This window comes from Camponotus floridanus, unplaced genomic scaffold (genome assembly GCF_003227725.1).
Source record: "Camponotus floridanus strain SB8 unplaced genomic scaffold, Cflo_v7.5 scaffold218, whole genome shotgun sequence".
Taxonomy (NCBI): Eukaryota; Metazoa; Arthropoda; class Insecta; order Hymenoptera; family Formicidae; genus Camponotus; species Camponotus floridanus.
In genome coordinates, this window is record NW_020229346.1 from 43,906 (window position 1) to 60,000 (window position 16,095).

At 34.1% G+C, this 16,095-nt stretch overlaps 2 protein-coding genes across 6 annotated transcripts in view; both read right to left on the reverse strand.

Annotated features, from left to right (window-relative positions):
* Positions 1 to 1,290: 1,290 nt before the first annotated feature.
* Positions 1,291 to 10,333, reverse strand: LOC112637896. Its single transcript, XM_025408576.1, has 2 exons — positions 10,160 to 10,333; positions 1,291 to 1,793 (listed from the first exon to the last, which is right to left on the reverse strand). Exons 1-2 carry the CDS (start codon positions 10,331 to 10,333, stop codon positions 1,467 to 1,469), a joined length of 501 nt encoding a protein of 166 aa, XP_025264361.1. The 3' UTR covers positions 1,291 to 1,466.
* The window catches only part of LOC105250017 (transcriptional activator protein Pur-beta), a 19,013-nt gene continuing 11,702 nt past the window's right edge, over positions 8,785 to 16,095 (reverse strand). For 3 of the 5 annotated variants that reach the window (XM_025408573.1, XM_025408574.1, XM_011255869.3), the window contains 5 exons: positions 12,523 to 12,641; positions 11,954 to 12,056; positions 11,493 to 11,623; positions 11,018 to 11,245; positions 8,785 to 10,701 (listed from right to left, as the gene is read on the reverse strand). In XM_025408573.1, coding sequence (XP_025264358.1) covers positions 10,468 to 10,701; positions 11,018 to 11,245; positions 11,493 to 11,623; positions 11,954 to 12,056; positions 12,523 to 12,641 — 815 coding nt within the window. In that variant the 3' untranslated portion in view covers positions 8,785 to 10,467. Of the gene's footprint in view, positions 10,702 to 11,017; positions 11,246 to 11,492; positions 11,624 to 11,953; positions 12,057 to 12,522; positions 12,642 to 15,303 lie in introns of all 5 variants that reach the window. The other 2 variants (XM_020027136.2, XM_020027138.2) reach the window with 2 other exon arrangements.

A 16,095-nucleotide genomic window follows, 5' to 3' on the forward strand; every position in this document is an offset into this window, starting at 1 on the left:
CATCGCCTTAATGTAATAATATATAACATTAATATAATTTTTTATTAATTATGAAAAAGTTTATATCTATATTTATTGCATATTTTAAAATAAATATTACTTTTTTAAGAAAAACTATAAGATATGTATATCAAAAACAGATCTTTTTATTGTTATTGTTTGGCCACAAAAATAAACGCTGGAATGTTCTCTAAGAAAATCCAATATAATAAAAGATCGATAGTTTCTAAAGTCTCGAATCGTAACGCGTTCACTTTCATGTTTCTAAAATACATCTTACATTTATCTTATATAAATTGAATTGAGATAATGAAATGTATCATAATATATTCTTCAAATCAAATATTTTTCTAACTCGAAGGAAAAAAAGCTAACATTTTTTAATACGTAAAAATATGTTCATTTTAGATGCCAAATGAAAAGAAATATTTTCCGGCATGATTCACTGCATTAAACTATAATAAATGTTAACTTTCAATTATGTCATTTAAAAAATTGTAGAAAACATTTACTATATAAACTAACGTAATAAACACATTGCTGAATATAAGAACAAAATACAGTTTCCTAATGAAAAATTGATAAATTGATATATCTATCATAGGATTAATGTTCTCTTCTTTTTCTTTTTTTTTTTTCTAATCAAAGAAATTTCGGAAAATTATTTTAATCGCCATATTTGTGAGTAAAAATCATTACTTCTATCGTTATATAAAATCGTTTTCACTAACATTATGTAATCGAATGATGCTAATAGTAATGCTTCTTTGCTAATACGTTACATTTGAAATTTAGTTTAAATACCTTTGTATATTTGATATATATTTTCCAGGAGTATATTATTAGTTCTGCTATTGTAAGCATTTAATTACTATTCAATTCTCAAATTCATAATTTAGTTTGGCGCCTCTTTTGTTCGAAACACGTCTTAAAATTTTACGTATATTTCGTAAGTAACTTGCAAATTGATAGCTCGTGCGAATTTCTACACATGCACGCATTATTCAAGTTCAAATTGGGGAATAATTGTTTCAATTGTTCAGTTATCGAAATAATCTAAATTTTTTTAAGGTTTTCTAAAAATAGTTAAAAATGATTCGTTCTTGAAAATGAATGATTCTTTTGTAAAATTGAAATTAGTCACACGGAGCAGGATAAGCGGCGTACGCAAGAGAAAAAAATTGTAGAATTGATACGCGTAATTTATGATTTCGCGTTTTCGAATGGAAAATTCAAGAGAGTATCTCGCGATACCCGGTGAAGCGAAAACAATAAAATTTCAATTTCGCGTTTGACATAATCACAATTAAAGAAAAAAAATACATGCTTCCAGAGGTAAATGTCGAAATAGAATTTCACGGTCAATCGAAACTCATGGGTGGAATTTTATATCGCTTTTAATATATACGTTAGATCCTATTTCTTTCCTCTCGTTACGCGCATTCCGCGTTATTGCGCGTCCGCATTTAAACACGAATCACCTCCAGTTGCGGGTTCACTTGCTGGACCTCCCGAGATACTCTGGAACTGCTAGAGGCTGTTTCTTCGGACATTGTGCTTTTGCTGGACACAGTCGTTGCGGAGTGGGACGGGGATGCGGCGGCGATAGGAGCGGAAATGGACTTTACAGGATCGATGGAGGACGATGGCTCCGTTTGACGCGACAAGGATCTTCGTCTCTTCAGGAATTCACGCTGCCGCTGATCGGCGTTTTGAACCTTCTCCGTTTTGCTCTTGCCGCCGGTGGATCGCACGACCTGCCAGATCAAGGTAGCGATTATAACGGAAAATCGCTACACGAATAATACGATGCTGCGGCAGAGATCTTGCAGAGTATAAGAGAAATTACTGTGCGCGCAATAATAAAAATATCTATATGAAATATTTATATTAATCCGAATAGTCTTGCACCGCTTTGTTTAGGCAGTCGACATTATATGGATCTATTACAGTGATTATTCAAAGTCCATTTAAGGCTAATATACCTGTAATATATTTCTCAATATACAAATTCGAAGCAAATAGACGCAAAGCTACGAAAAGAACAAATATGGGAAATAATCATACAAGGATGCGAGAAATATTCTTCTTCGAACTTGCATAAAAAATATATTTCAGACAATAACGTTAGATGGACGGCTTTATGTTAAGAAAAAAAAGATTTCAAATGGAAAATTAATGGAATTAAAATACATAAAAATGTGATGGATAAAGAACTGAGATATCGTCTGATAATTTTTCTCTATAAAATGCAAGAAATTGAAAGTTTAAAAATCCAGATTTCACATAAAATTCATGGAGCTGAATATATCTAAAAGATCATGGTTTAAAATCTGTATCTGAGAAGAACATATAAAGAAGGCACCAAAAACGCATAGATATACACACACACAAGATTCTCTTATTGCAATCATGTTAGATTATGACGTTAGAAACGAAAACTATACAATCCTTCTTGCATTACAGATGGAAATAAATTTTTTTTTCATATGCCAATATTAATATTCGATAAAATAAATATTCGATAAGTATTTTTTTTTATTCATAAATGAAATTATTTGTATCAATTATTTTCATATAAAAAGAAAACAAAATGCACACATATGTTTCGCAGATCTATTCTTAATGTACACATACACACACACACGCACACGCACACACATATATGTATGTATGTATGTGTATATATATATATATATATATATATATATATATATATACATACACACACACATACATACATACACATATATATACATATATATATAATGTATGTGTGTGTGTGTGTATATATATATATATATATAAAACGGCATATCAAAAAATTACTTTATTTCAATGTATACTGTAAGAATATATCATGATTTATTTTTACTTCTAACGTCAAAATCGATTGCATAGTAGACTATGAACGAAACGAGTCAATATAATAAATCAAGAATGTAACACGAATTTTAGCATTAAAAATTTCTGAGAGAGATTCTCATGTTAAAAGTTTCATAATCGAAATAATGCAACTCTTTTTTTTACGTACAGTTGCATATCATTATTTAACCAAGTAATTTTCAGCACGAACAAACTTTTTGATAGCCTTATGTGATCTATTTAACTCTTTCAAAACTCTCTCAAAAGTTTCTCAAAAAATCTTTATACAGTCCGACACTTGCTGTTATACATGCGTGCGTTGCACATATTTGACGCAAAATCGATTAATTGCTTTTACAACAAAAGAATATTTCGTCCTTTGTCACGCCTGTTGTATGCGATTTATTCGAAATGGTCTATATATCATAATTTAAAAGGGAGATAGAGAGATGTACTCGTATAGATTTGTGTGCACTTTTGACTTCAGAGGAAAGAGGATTTGTCGATTTAAAGTTCTGTCCCAGTGAGAAATGATAAATTGAATAGATGTCTAAAACGTTTAACAGACATCTATTAAACGTCTTAGATTAGATGTCTATCCGACTTGTCGATTCTCACTGGGATTTTACACGATTCGTAATTTACGACGCAATTTTCGCAATTTAGACATTGTATACAACAAAAATCGAACAAATTGATATTGACGATTTTAAGAGAGAAATATTGCTTGAAAAAAAGTCTAGTTTATATCACAATTTAATTTTGAAACACACTGTAAAAGTTTGATTATAGAGAATATTGACTTTTAAGTGTATTCAGATACTGAATAATGTATAATCTTAATAAGTATGAGCGAGAAAGTATTTTCTGCATACATTTTGTTATAAATAGAATTTTGTCGTAAATTTTATCATTTTGCATCGTGGAAAACGAACTTGATGCACCCTCAGGACCGATCGTATCGATTTTAAAGGGAATGCTGGAGAGTATCGGGACAGATTTTCTTTACAATTTTTTCATTCGATAAGAATATCCGGGTAAAAGTATAGACAGTAGAAATGTTATAAAATGAAATGCTCTGTTACCTTGTAAAACGTGTTACATTCAACATCGATGCGATGAATCTTTTTTTTTTAATTTTCTTTTCGTTCGAACGTGTGAGCCATAGAGTATTGTATATTTCTATTTTTGTTTTTCTTTTCATCGTTCATTTATCTGTCATGTATATTTTTTTTTCATCTCGAAAACGCAACGTCGAGTAAACAGTGATTTTTCTGCGTGATTATTTCTTTTTTCCTTTTTCATTCTTTCCTGATTCGGTTATCCTTCTGCTGCTTATCCTGCTGTTTAAGCGCTTTTCTGTCAACCACATTACAATACATACATTACACGATCATTCGCGTTATATGCACGTAGTACGCGCGTTAAAGACGATATTTTTTAGCAACTATGATTTCTATTTTGCAGCATGGGCGAAAGGTCGTGACTGATCCCAGAGATGTGCATTTTCTGAATTAGAATCCCTCGGATACGTTGGACCATTCAGAATCCTTAAATAATAATTGGATCTTCGAAAAATCCTCGGAATTTTAGAAAATCTCGAATTCGAGAATCCGCGGATCTGATCCGATTATACGGGATATTACAGATCCTTTGACATGTCGTGGAATCTAAAAGTTTCGAAATCTTGGTTCCTCGGATGCACTTGGGAAAGAGGGATTCCTCAGAATTCTCAGGTTTCTCGGACATTTATTTAAGATGCGTGAAATTCTCCTCGTACCTATCCCCGGTTATCGTGCCAGTGAACCGATCTTTCGCCCCCGACGTCCTTTTTTTCGTGTGTTTATTTTTTAATAGTTAATATTGAAGTATGTTACAAACTATGTGGCGGAAAAATGTTTATCCGAAGAAACAATTTGGTACGAATTTGTGTCTGACAAAACCTTCGAGCATGTAACATTTCGAAAACTCGACTCGCGCGATAAGTATTTATATAACAATTAATATTATGCTGATATATCAATCTTCCTCGAGAGAGAAATGAGTAACGTTTGCGCGCTGCGTTAAACATTTTTTAATGTCGCATCTACCTTTACATGATGCCTATCTTATATCAAGGACGATGCACCACGAAATTATATATAATATATCACGTTGTCCAAACGTTTCTGTGTTTATATGTGGCAAAAATATATTATTCGGATGTAGACGGATAAATTTCCTTCGCGATATACAGAAATGTCTCGCAAATGTCTTACGCAAAGCAAAATACCTCCGACGATGATATCCTTGAGATGATTATATATATATATATATATATATATATATATATATATATATATATATATAAATTGATTACAATTAAGTGTGATGCGAGAGAAGGATACTTGTACTATGTGCATATGGGAAGATGAAAAACATTGAAAGTTGCAACAGACTGTTATCTTTAATAAATCAAATGACATACAAAGGCCAATCGCAGTACTTCTCACTGTTTTCTGCAACAACAAACTTTGATTTTCGTTACGCTATTGATATAATGTAGTAGTTCAAGGACACGTATATAATTCCTGCGTATATAACTCTCTGAAAATCGCGGTGTTAACGTAATTCGACGGCGCATCGTCCTCGTAATCTCGGCAATTTTCTCATCTCAATTTCTTCTCTCGCCTTACAAAGAGTACGCACGCACGCTCGCTCGCTCGCTTCGATTGTCGAGCCTATACACGTACACAAATTAACATTCACGCACGCATGCACACACGCGAGAGCGCGCCAGGAGAAAAAAAAAGGAAAACGCAACGCACCGAAGGATAATTACTCGATCCGCTAGATCACGAATCTAGATAATGTTCAATTTAACACCGTCGATCCAAGTTTTGATGGTATTAATCGACCTCTCATCGAATCTCTCCATCTCTCTCTTTTTGGCTCGCATCTGTCTCTCATTGCCTCGCTTCTCCACGTCTCTTTCGCATTCTCTACATCAGACCTGAATGGACCAATTAGAAAATACGGAAACACAAATCTGAGAAGAGAAGAAAATGTGTTTACTTATGTAAGTAGAGACGCGAGGAAAGAGAGAGGGAGAGAGAAGGAAGGACTCGGCTAAAATCGAGATTGATTGGGATGAGAGGAATAAAAGGATGGAGAACGGAAAAGCCATTAAATTCGCAAGCTCGACTAATCGTTGTCGTGTGATGCATGCTAAAAAGAAAACGAAAGAAATCAGCCCGTTCGAGACTGGTTCCGTTATTAGCAATCTCAGTACACAACAGCGCTCCGATAATATAATAGATACTAATAGTTAATCATAGCGTAATAAAAAGAATAATCGTAATAGTAAGAATAATGACAATATAATCGTAATCGTAATCGTAATCGTAATAATAATAATAATAATAATAATAATAATAAAAATAATAATAATAATAATAATAATGATAATGATAATAAAAATATTCGCAGCAACGAAACAGGATTTCCATACTAGATCAAGCTTCAGCTTGATGAAGCTTTGCTTCTTTTTATGAGCCACAATTTCGCGCAGCGAGAGATTACGTTGCGATCGCGACGACTCGTCTTGCAATGAAAGACGTAAGCCGTGTTTAGAAACGAATGCGTTTTTTTTTACAGTGCAAACGCCGATATCATATCGCTACGCACAACTGTCGCTCGCGATTCGCCTACACGTATGAAAATCCTACGTGATAAGAATTAGCGCGTGACAATGGATAACAGTAGCTCCGGTGTTCAACTCCACCGAATATATAAAAACACAGGTATATGGAACTCCGGCACCCTTTTGTAGACATTATAACATTTAGCAAAAAGGTCCGCCGTTCAACCAACCGCGCAACGTTTGTTCATAAAACAGTAAACAAAACACCAAAAGCTATTTCTCTAACAGCCACCTTTTCTCTCCTCGCTATATTATGTATATTATGAAAAAAGAAAAGAAAAGAACATTCGCGCGCGAGATAGAGACAACTAATCAATAGTCATATAAACTGCATTAATTCATGTGTGTGGCGATAGTAATATTATTATTTTTTCTGTGTTGCTTTTTTTATTTCGATAGTACTTCTCTCACTAGACACGATTCAACATATAGAAAGTTTATCGTTATTATTTAATAATTATTATTTTATCATTTATAATTATTATCTTAAAGCTGTCTAAAGACTCACTGCGTGGCAGGAGCGTCATGTTTTTTTTCATTCATTTTTATATTACTTTGCTTATTCTTACGCGTGTGTCAGACGGTATCTCTTCATTATTTTTGTTTTCTTTATATCTGTTTCTCTCTTTCTCTCACCCTTTCTCTTGCGTCTTTTTTTTTAGTTAGGTACGTTTGTAGTCGTCCTCGCTTTTTAATAACGTGTTAAAATGCACGCTATCGCGCGTACATTTCAGTAACACAGTATCTCCTCCCTTTTTCTCTAGTCGCCATAGACGTGTTTTCTCTTTACGTGTATTTATATCTTAAATATCTACTACTTGTGGCTGCTTTGTGATTTGTAATTTGCATAGATCACAATGTCATACCATCTGCGCCAGTGAACAATTTTTTTTCTATGCTTCTTCCCCTCGCAATTGCCGTCTACAACGCTCCTTCCGAACAATATACAATGCCTGTTGCACAGATTGTAGGTTTCTTTCTGATCCTCTTCTTGAACAACTCAACAAAAAGGTTTTTCGATAATAAATTTAGAAATATGCAAAAAAATGCAGACATGTGAAAGTTCGTAAAGAATCTGTTGAAATAGATTTCGTTCGTCGTTTTCGTTAGTTAATAGAATAATTAATAGTTTCATTATATATATATATAATGAAACACTCGCGCATTTTAAATATGTGTTTAAAGAACAGCAAAATTATTTCGAAAGATTATTTCGAAGAAAATTATACTTTAGAATCGAAGAGGATCTAGATTTCTCATGTTTCACCTACTTGTGCGTACTTGAGATTGTTATTGTGATTTATTTCATATTTATATTCGTCAAAACGACCTACATGCTAAGTAAATTCAGACCAGCCGAAATTGTAAATTTTAGAAGAAAATGCAACTGAAAAATAATTATTTTTTTTTATCGAAATATGTTAGCAATAAAAGTTTATCGCTAGAAAAAAATAAAATTTTCTTCATTTTATATATCATTGAAAATGCAAACGCGCCGATCGCGCATTCAATCGAACGCGTCTCAATTAAATAGCATTTTTTTGATAACGCATATCTAAGTCTTTCTTCCACTATACGAGTCTCTCGTTTCATATTCGCACCAGTGCGAAATATAAATTTATGTCAGTTTGCCGTTTCAATCACAGAAGAAACACAAAAGAGAACGGATAGATATTTATCATTGTGTTGATATTAGCACAGCGTTGTAGAATCGAAGCGTATTTAGATTTCCTTTCTCCTCGAAAAAATAACACAATTGCGTGTTATTCTCCCGCTTCTCTCTTTCTTTCTTTTTCTTTTATCACCCGTCTTGAAATATTACTTTTCCCTTTCTGTGCCATTCGTTTTGTCTCATCCTTCTTCCTGTGTCCGGCAAGAGGGACCTAAGCAACTGCAACGTCCAACAACATTTTCAATTCGATTGATTGTACGTTGCCGAATTTGTCATAATTGCCTGGGTCCGCGGACATTGGCATTTCGTTACAATTATACAGTTATATAGATTCTATATAAATACCTATTATGCATTTGTATAATACATACCTAATATGCAATTGTGTTAGAACTTGACCATCGTTCAAACTTATGTAACTTAATTACATACACCGTCTCTTGTACCGTGTCTCTTGCGGCGGAATATGTTTTTTTGCGGTGGAATATACGTCGTGCGCGTATCATTATTTATTTCGTGTGAATTCAATGTGGAGAGTATCGAAATTGCGTGTTTGGTGTTTTTTTTCCAAGTGTATATTGCATGTTTTTACGTGCATAAGTTCATGCATGTATATATGTATATAGTATTGTGTGTGTGTGTGTGTGTGTGTGTGTGTGTGTGTGTGTGTGTTGCATTTTGTAAAAGCGCATTTCTCTTACGCGCCTTTTCCATACATATGATCGCGTGCACACCTTTCGTATGAATCGACGAAACAAAACATATAATTAACTTTGTATAATATACATATTAATATGTATTAATATATGGTTTCATATTCTCTTGGATTACCATCCCTTTTTTTCTCTCTCCCTCACCTATGCTATATATATTATCTCATTACTTTTAATAAAGACGTCGTTCAGTTTTTAAACGAGTGTACGATGTCGCGGTGCAGACAGTAATACATAAATATTCGGATATTTACGATAATACGCGAATATTTCCTCATTTTTATTCTTGGTTTCTTTTTCTCTTATGTTTCGTTCAACTTAACCACGGTAGTAAATCGCACTCTCTTATCGCCGAGAAAACGACAATGGAGTCGCAAGAGGCGTTCAGCAATATTTTATCTACATCTTCACACTATCTGCGACTTTTGCTCGATGAGTGTTCACCGAAAATACAGCGACTTGATTCGAGAATTTCTTTTCCGGTTAAATCGAAGAGAGACATACTACCTACGTAGACACGATAGATCTTTTTCCTTATTTTCTCTTTCTCTCGCGACAAACCACACGTTTTTTTCCCTTTCTACTTCGTCGTGATATAATCGTTAATATAACAACTATTTATTCATAAATTCTGAACGATCAAATTCAATTGTAACGTGATACACACTACAGTCCATTTCCCGTTCAAAGATTCTTGTTCGTTCAACGCACACACGTGACAAGTAAAACGCGTACTCTGAATGTCTGAGAATGAAAAATTAGTACAAGAAGCTCAGTGAAACCAAATAGACGTGCGTTTGCAGAAAGCCAGGAAATGAACGGTAGTACTCATAACGTTAATCGATGGCAACTCGTGTTCGCCTAAAAAGATATCGCGCAATAATTATACTCTCGATTCTCCGTCGTTGCGTGTCTCTTTTTTTCTTGTTATCTATTCTGTGTTAGTCGCACGAGCGGCAGTGACTCGTTTTCTCTCCATGCAAACACACACACGCTCACACTCGCTCGCACGCACGCACGCACGCACGCACGCACGCATACACACACACACGCACAAAATACATTCACCATCTATCTATCCCTTTTCCACCTTCTATCTTTTTCACCTTCGCGAGACGCGCCAATCATTAATAACCATGTACCGTCGTGCACCCCGTCTTTTTTCATTTTTTTATCAAATCTGTGATTAAATGAATATATATTCAACAATCGACTGATACTCTTTACCGCGATATAATAGCCATATTTCAGGCGAGTTTTGGTGTTCGCGCTTGATGGCAAGTAATGACGGTGGCGATGACGATGATGGTGTCGATGACGGTATCTCGGTGACAGGCGACGGTGACAGTAATGTGATGTCAATGGCGGTGCGACAATGACGATGATCATACCGATGATCATGTCGATGTCATAGCCGATGAATAATAATGACGATGACCGACGATGGCATAGACTCTGACAAGTTCCTTTACTTCGCTTAATGACTTGAAAACAAGTTATAATTCCCAAATGTTCGAGTTAAGTTAAAGCCTTTTTCACTTGATTAAGGGAGAGTCTAAATTTGGATTGGGGTTAGGCTGTGTGTTCGAGGATGGCGATGGTACCTGTGCCACCACCGAGCCCTTCCCCTCGGACAATACATTCCCTCCGCCGCTGCTGCTGACGCCGCCGCCCTCTTTCATCTTTTCGCAATAATCCGCAAAGATGTCACGGAAACGCGCCCAAGACTTTTCCGGTACGGTGATGGCTGTCCTGAAGTTTGTCTTCACCTATAAAAATGCGTTCCGTCCTGCATTATTATTATCTGTATTGAATTAAAGCGTAATTTTGGATAGATTATATTCATTTTGTGCTTTATTTAGGACTACATGTTTAGGAAAAAAATAAATTTTATTAATTAATTTAACACAACCCCGTAAATATTTTATATATACAGAAAAAAGGATATACGGAGAAAGGCCTTTTATATCATATAATATTATTATTAGATTTCTTAATTAATTTGGAGTAATCTTTTCTCGGCGAAATAAATATTTTGACGTCAGTTTCGACTTTTTTTTCTCCCTCGTATCTCATAGCACGTACCTCAGAAATTCTCATGTAGATACCACGGTTGTTTTGGCCGATATCAAAATAGAAATTCTTACTATCCACGCGCATATAGCGGCCCTCCGGTAAGTCACCTTTAAAGCCACCGTCGTCCGTCCCGAATTCTTCGAGAAGGTCCGTTAACGCATCGCGAAACTCTATCATACCTTGCGCTGGTATTGCAATCTGTGTCCTAGGTCCTCCCCGTGTTATCGTCTGCGACACCTGCGAAGAGTAACATGGAGATATATATTATACTTGAGGTATTCCATGTCAATTCGCTGTACAGTTTGTATCTATAACGCATAAATCATTATATCGGATTCCACATATTCCTTCTTCATCAATGACTCTAGAAGAGCTCTATTCATCTTTGTCGTCCTTCGAAAAGAGCATATCTCTTGAGACGAAAGCCAACAGATTCTCTTCTTATGACTTAGCGTAGAAAGTAAATATATTGGCTGGTACATACAGGGTGACTCACCCGCAGGAAACGGCCGCGAGAATTCTCCTTGAGGTCCAAGTAATATCGCCTATTATCCTTCACCATCATTTCTGACTTGAGTTTGCCGTCATCTGGTACGTTTTCCGGATTTGGCGGACCTGATTATGCAGTATCATAAACAAAAATGAATTAAGTATCTCTTTCCATTAAAATAAAGACATGTAAAGTAAAGACAATTATTAACGAGATAATTATTATAAGTCAAAACAAATTTTAGATCACATTATAAAATATTGAGATTTTATCGATAGACTTCAAATAAAGATTACAATGTTTCATTATATATGTATATATAAAAGTTATATATATATATATATATATATATATATATATATATATATAAGTTTCATTACATATTAAGTATATTAACTATAATTACGATGTTATTAAAATTATACTCCTTCGAATTAATAAATGTTAAAATGTACCTAGAGATGCGTAAAAATCGCTAAACGTCGACAGATGGTCCCGAAATTCGGATGCTGTACTGAGTGCCAAATAGATTTGGCTTCTTCTTCCATCCGCTCCAATCTGGAACAAAAAAAACAATTATGTAAAAAGATAAATTATTGTATTAGAAAGATTAGACGAGTTCTCATGTATGACATATATCGATAGATAAAATTTTATATCCGTAATAAAATATGTTTCTATATAATTTTAATAAAATGAGTTTGTCAAAAAATATCTGGAAGCATTTTGCAGATATATATCGATTTAATCTTGTAATTTTTTTTTACTTTTATAGTGTCACAAAATCTACACACACACACACACACACACACACACACAAAATCAATAAATAATTATTAAAAGCAAAAAAATGTTAAGAAATTTATTTCAATCACATATTATCGCCATGTAAGCTCATTCTTTAATATTTGATTATTAATTATTTAATTAATTAGTAATAGATTCCATAATTTTTTTCTGTCTCAGAATCTAAATGTTTATATGGTACATGCATTGAGAGTTAAGTTAAAGGATAAAATAATACCTCAGCGACTTTGATAAACCTTCCACGTCTGTTTTGTTTTACGTCGAGATAAAATCTTTTGCTTTGAATTTGCAGCATTTTTGTCGCCAATTCCTGCTCGCTCTGCTGGCCTTGCTGACCTACAATAGACGCAAACACAGTTTATTAATATTATTAATATATTAACAAATATTTATTTATTAATATTAGCAATTATAATACAGCGGTTTAAAATTATTGGGTGGAAAATAATAGATTCGAACTTTAGAATAGACTGATGAACATCTCATTCGTTTCATCGAACACAATTTTGTTTCATAATGCTTGTATTTCATCAGTGTCTTTTCTGCGATATTCTATTAAATAAATAATGTTTAAATAATGATTCAATGGATCATATATATAATTAAGTTTAAGTCGATACAAAAGTCCTTCACAAAAATATACAATACAGTTATCGAGACAAATTAAACAACATTAGCAAAATGTAAGGAAGCTTAGAAAAATAAGATATAGAAAATAAAAAGACAACATAAATAAAAATATTATTCAAATTGTACATTTGTTAATCATCTAGAAAATATGCATTTTTATTCTATCAGTTAATATCAAGAAAATCAATTTACATAATAACACATGACATTATTCTGTTAATTTCTATTAATAACTGTTAAATACTTGATCCAAATAATTTTTTTCTGTTTATATCTTTTTATAGAGAAAAATGATTGATTTCAGGTACAATCATTAAATTCTTAAATTTTGAACATTTATTATTAAATCTGCGAAAAGAAAATGAGGTCAATATTACACAACGCATATCTATATAACTTTCTATATACTACATCGAGTAATCAAAGGTTATCCTAATGTTATCAAATTTGTACAGTATAACATTATTAAATTAATTATTCCTAGAAAAACTGTTGTAAATATTTAATATTATCATATTAATAATAATATATAAAAAAATCAATAAAGAAGTTTCTTAAATTTAATATGATCGATATGATCCAGGTTAGCGAAAAATAGAAAAGAGTTTTTCTTTTGATTAAAATTCATTTTAAAAAAATTCAGATTATTAAAAAAACATATTTTTAAATACTGAAACATATTGTAATACTTGAAACATATTTTTAAATACTCGTCACAAATACGTACATATTTTTTAATTGATTTTTTTTTATGTTAGTCAATTATGCGCGCGACGGTTTCATAGAGACGAGCGGCATAAGCATGAGAACGAATCGACAGGAACAAAAAGAGGGAGGGACACTCGACGGGGACAGTAGGTTGGTAAAGAGGTGACCCAGTGTTTATTGGGTCACTCTGCGCTCAATCCCCTCCGTCGGATTTTCTCGGGTCACATCTCTCTCTCTCTCTCTCCCCCTCCCCCCTCTCTCTCCTTTTCGTTCTTTTCTGTTCGGCTTAGCAAAGCGATCTTGAAATTACAGTCCAGGAAGAAACTGAGAATACTTGACGGCCGTTACAACTGGGCCCAAGCAAACGGTTTATCCTGGAGATAAAACAAGCAGCTCGCTATAACACGTGCCAGAGCGATGTTGCTAGTCTTCATCGATCAATAACAGCTGCACCAGAAGAGAGGTCAACGACCTCTTTGGTGCCCCACTATCACGACCAAATATACTCCTACTGCTTTTGATGCTACCTTTGCTTCTTCTTCCTTCTTATCCTGAAAACTATTGTTATTTGTCATCCGAACAGACACGATTCATTCTCGAACTCGCGTTCATCGCACGACAATCTGGAGCAATGTGATGTAAATATACAAGAACAATATATATCGACGAAAAATAGAAATAAATAAATTTCTCTTAGAAATTTTTGCCCCCTCGAATAGTTCCAACTTCTCCTTAAATCGCGTCTGTTAAAATTTTCATATATCTTTTTCCATCCTGTTAATTAAACATGAAGCGTTACCTTAGATGATAATAGAACGAATTATATGCTTCAACAAAAACGTCGCAATTAATTTGATATAACAGAGACTATTAATCCTTCTATCAAGAATATATTAATTATTCACAAATTTTTATAATCACAAATTTTTCATTGTCAAAAAAAAACACGAGAGACTAAAATCGTATTTCTATTCTATAATTAATCTGAAAGTAATTAATACTTCTATTGCTTCCATTTCTTTCTTTTGCTTTCACGCGTATATTTTAAGACAAAGCGAAATATTCATCCGATATGATTCTCTGGAATCATTTTCTGCGATAACTCTTTTTACTAGAAATACTTTACAACGACGTTAATTCCTCTATCTCAGAGTTTGGAAATAAATTTTTGAAATTGTGCGGTTATAATGAAAACTATACATAGGTATGTATAGTACAATATAATAAAAATAAAAATAAATACAAATACACTAAAAAAATTAAAAAAGATAACAATATATGATGGGAGGAAAAAAATATTTTTTAATTGTATTATCAAAAGTAGAAAAATTAAATAATTCTAATCTGACCAGAATTTTCTGCAAAAATCATCCAGAGAAAAATGTTCGATTGATAAATTCCGCAGAGAAAATGATTGATAATTAATTAGTTTAAACGTCAATCATTCTCATCAATCATACATGTTGCTAAATATCAAGATCATTACAATAGCGAAAATTGTTATCGGACATCTGATTGTATATATTATATCTGAAAAAGACAATAATTGAGGATCGAGAATTCGAATAGAAAGGTGTTGGAGAGATCTCCTGCGCAAAGGAGCCGCGCTCGAGAGCGATCGATCGATAGTAGCGCGGCTTAGCTGCACATTATTACGTACTGGATTGTTGCAGGCTGCCTGGAATTGGGACGGGGCTGAGATCGCCCTGGAAAATCCTGCTCTTGAACATCCTATCGATACTACGGTAGTCCGTGCACCTGTGCATAATACGTCCTTCTCCTACGAGGCGCGCTACGTCGCGCTAAAGTCTCACAGAATTCAAGGAAGCCGCATTAATTGACCAATACCCCCTCGTTCCTCTTTCCCTCTCTCTCTCTCTCTCTCTCCCACCCTTGTTTGTCGCAAATTTTCCCTTATTTCAAGCGCAATGAATCACCTTCGTGCAAGATCCCTCATTGCGAAGGGATTCATGTCTCTTTCTCAAAGTAACATTTATATCTTGAGATGAGTAATTCCCATATCCGTATCTCCGCATCTTTCTTCTCCAATCTCAGTTTCACAAGCTTCTCGTTTACGAGCTCTCTTGTGAATCGTTGGCGCATAACTCTCGTCGGGATAACTTGGCGAAAGAGATCGTTGGTCCTACGTTTCTGGGATAACGTCTCGATCGTTACGAGTATCTTACTCAACTCCATCCGTACTAAGCCTTCGATCTATCATTGCGACGATACTCGCAAGCGGACTTACGTCCACCGTTCTCCCTCGCGAAGGACGATTCGCGGGGTCAATCGATGAACACATCGTCTCAAGAGGATACCTCGCGTTCTTAATCGTCTACCACTTGACAGCCACCTTGACCGAGTCGTCGCTTTCCGTAATACTCCGTAATACTCCGATCTATCGATACTTCTTACTCGTCCTCCTCTCGCGGAGGATGAAACGGATCGCGCA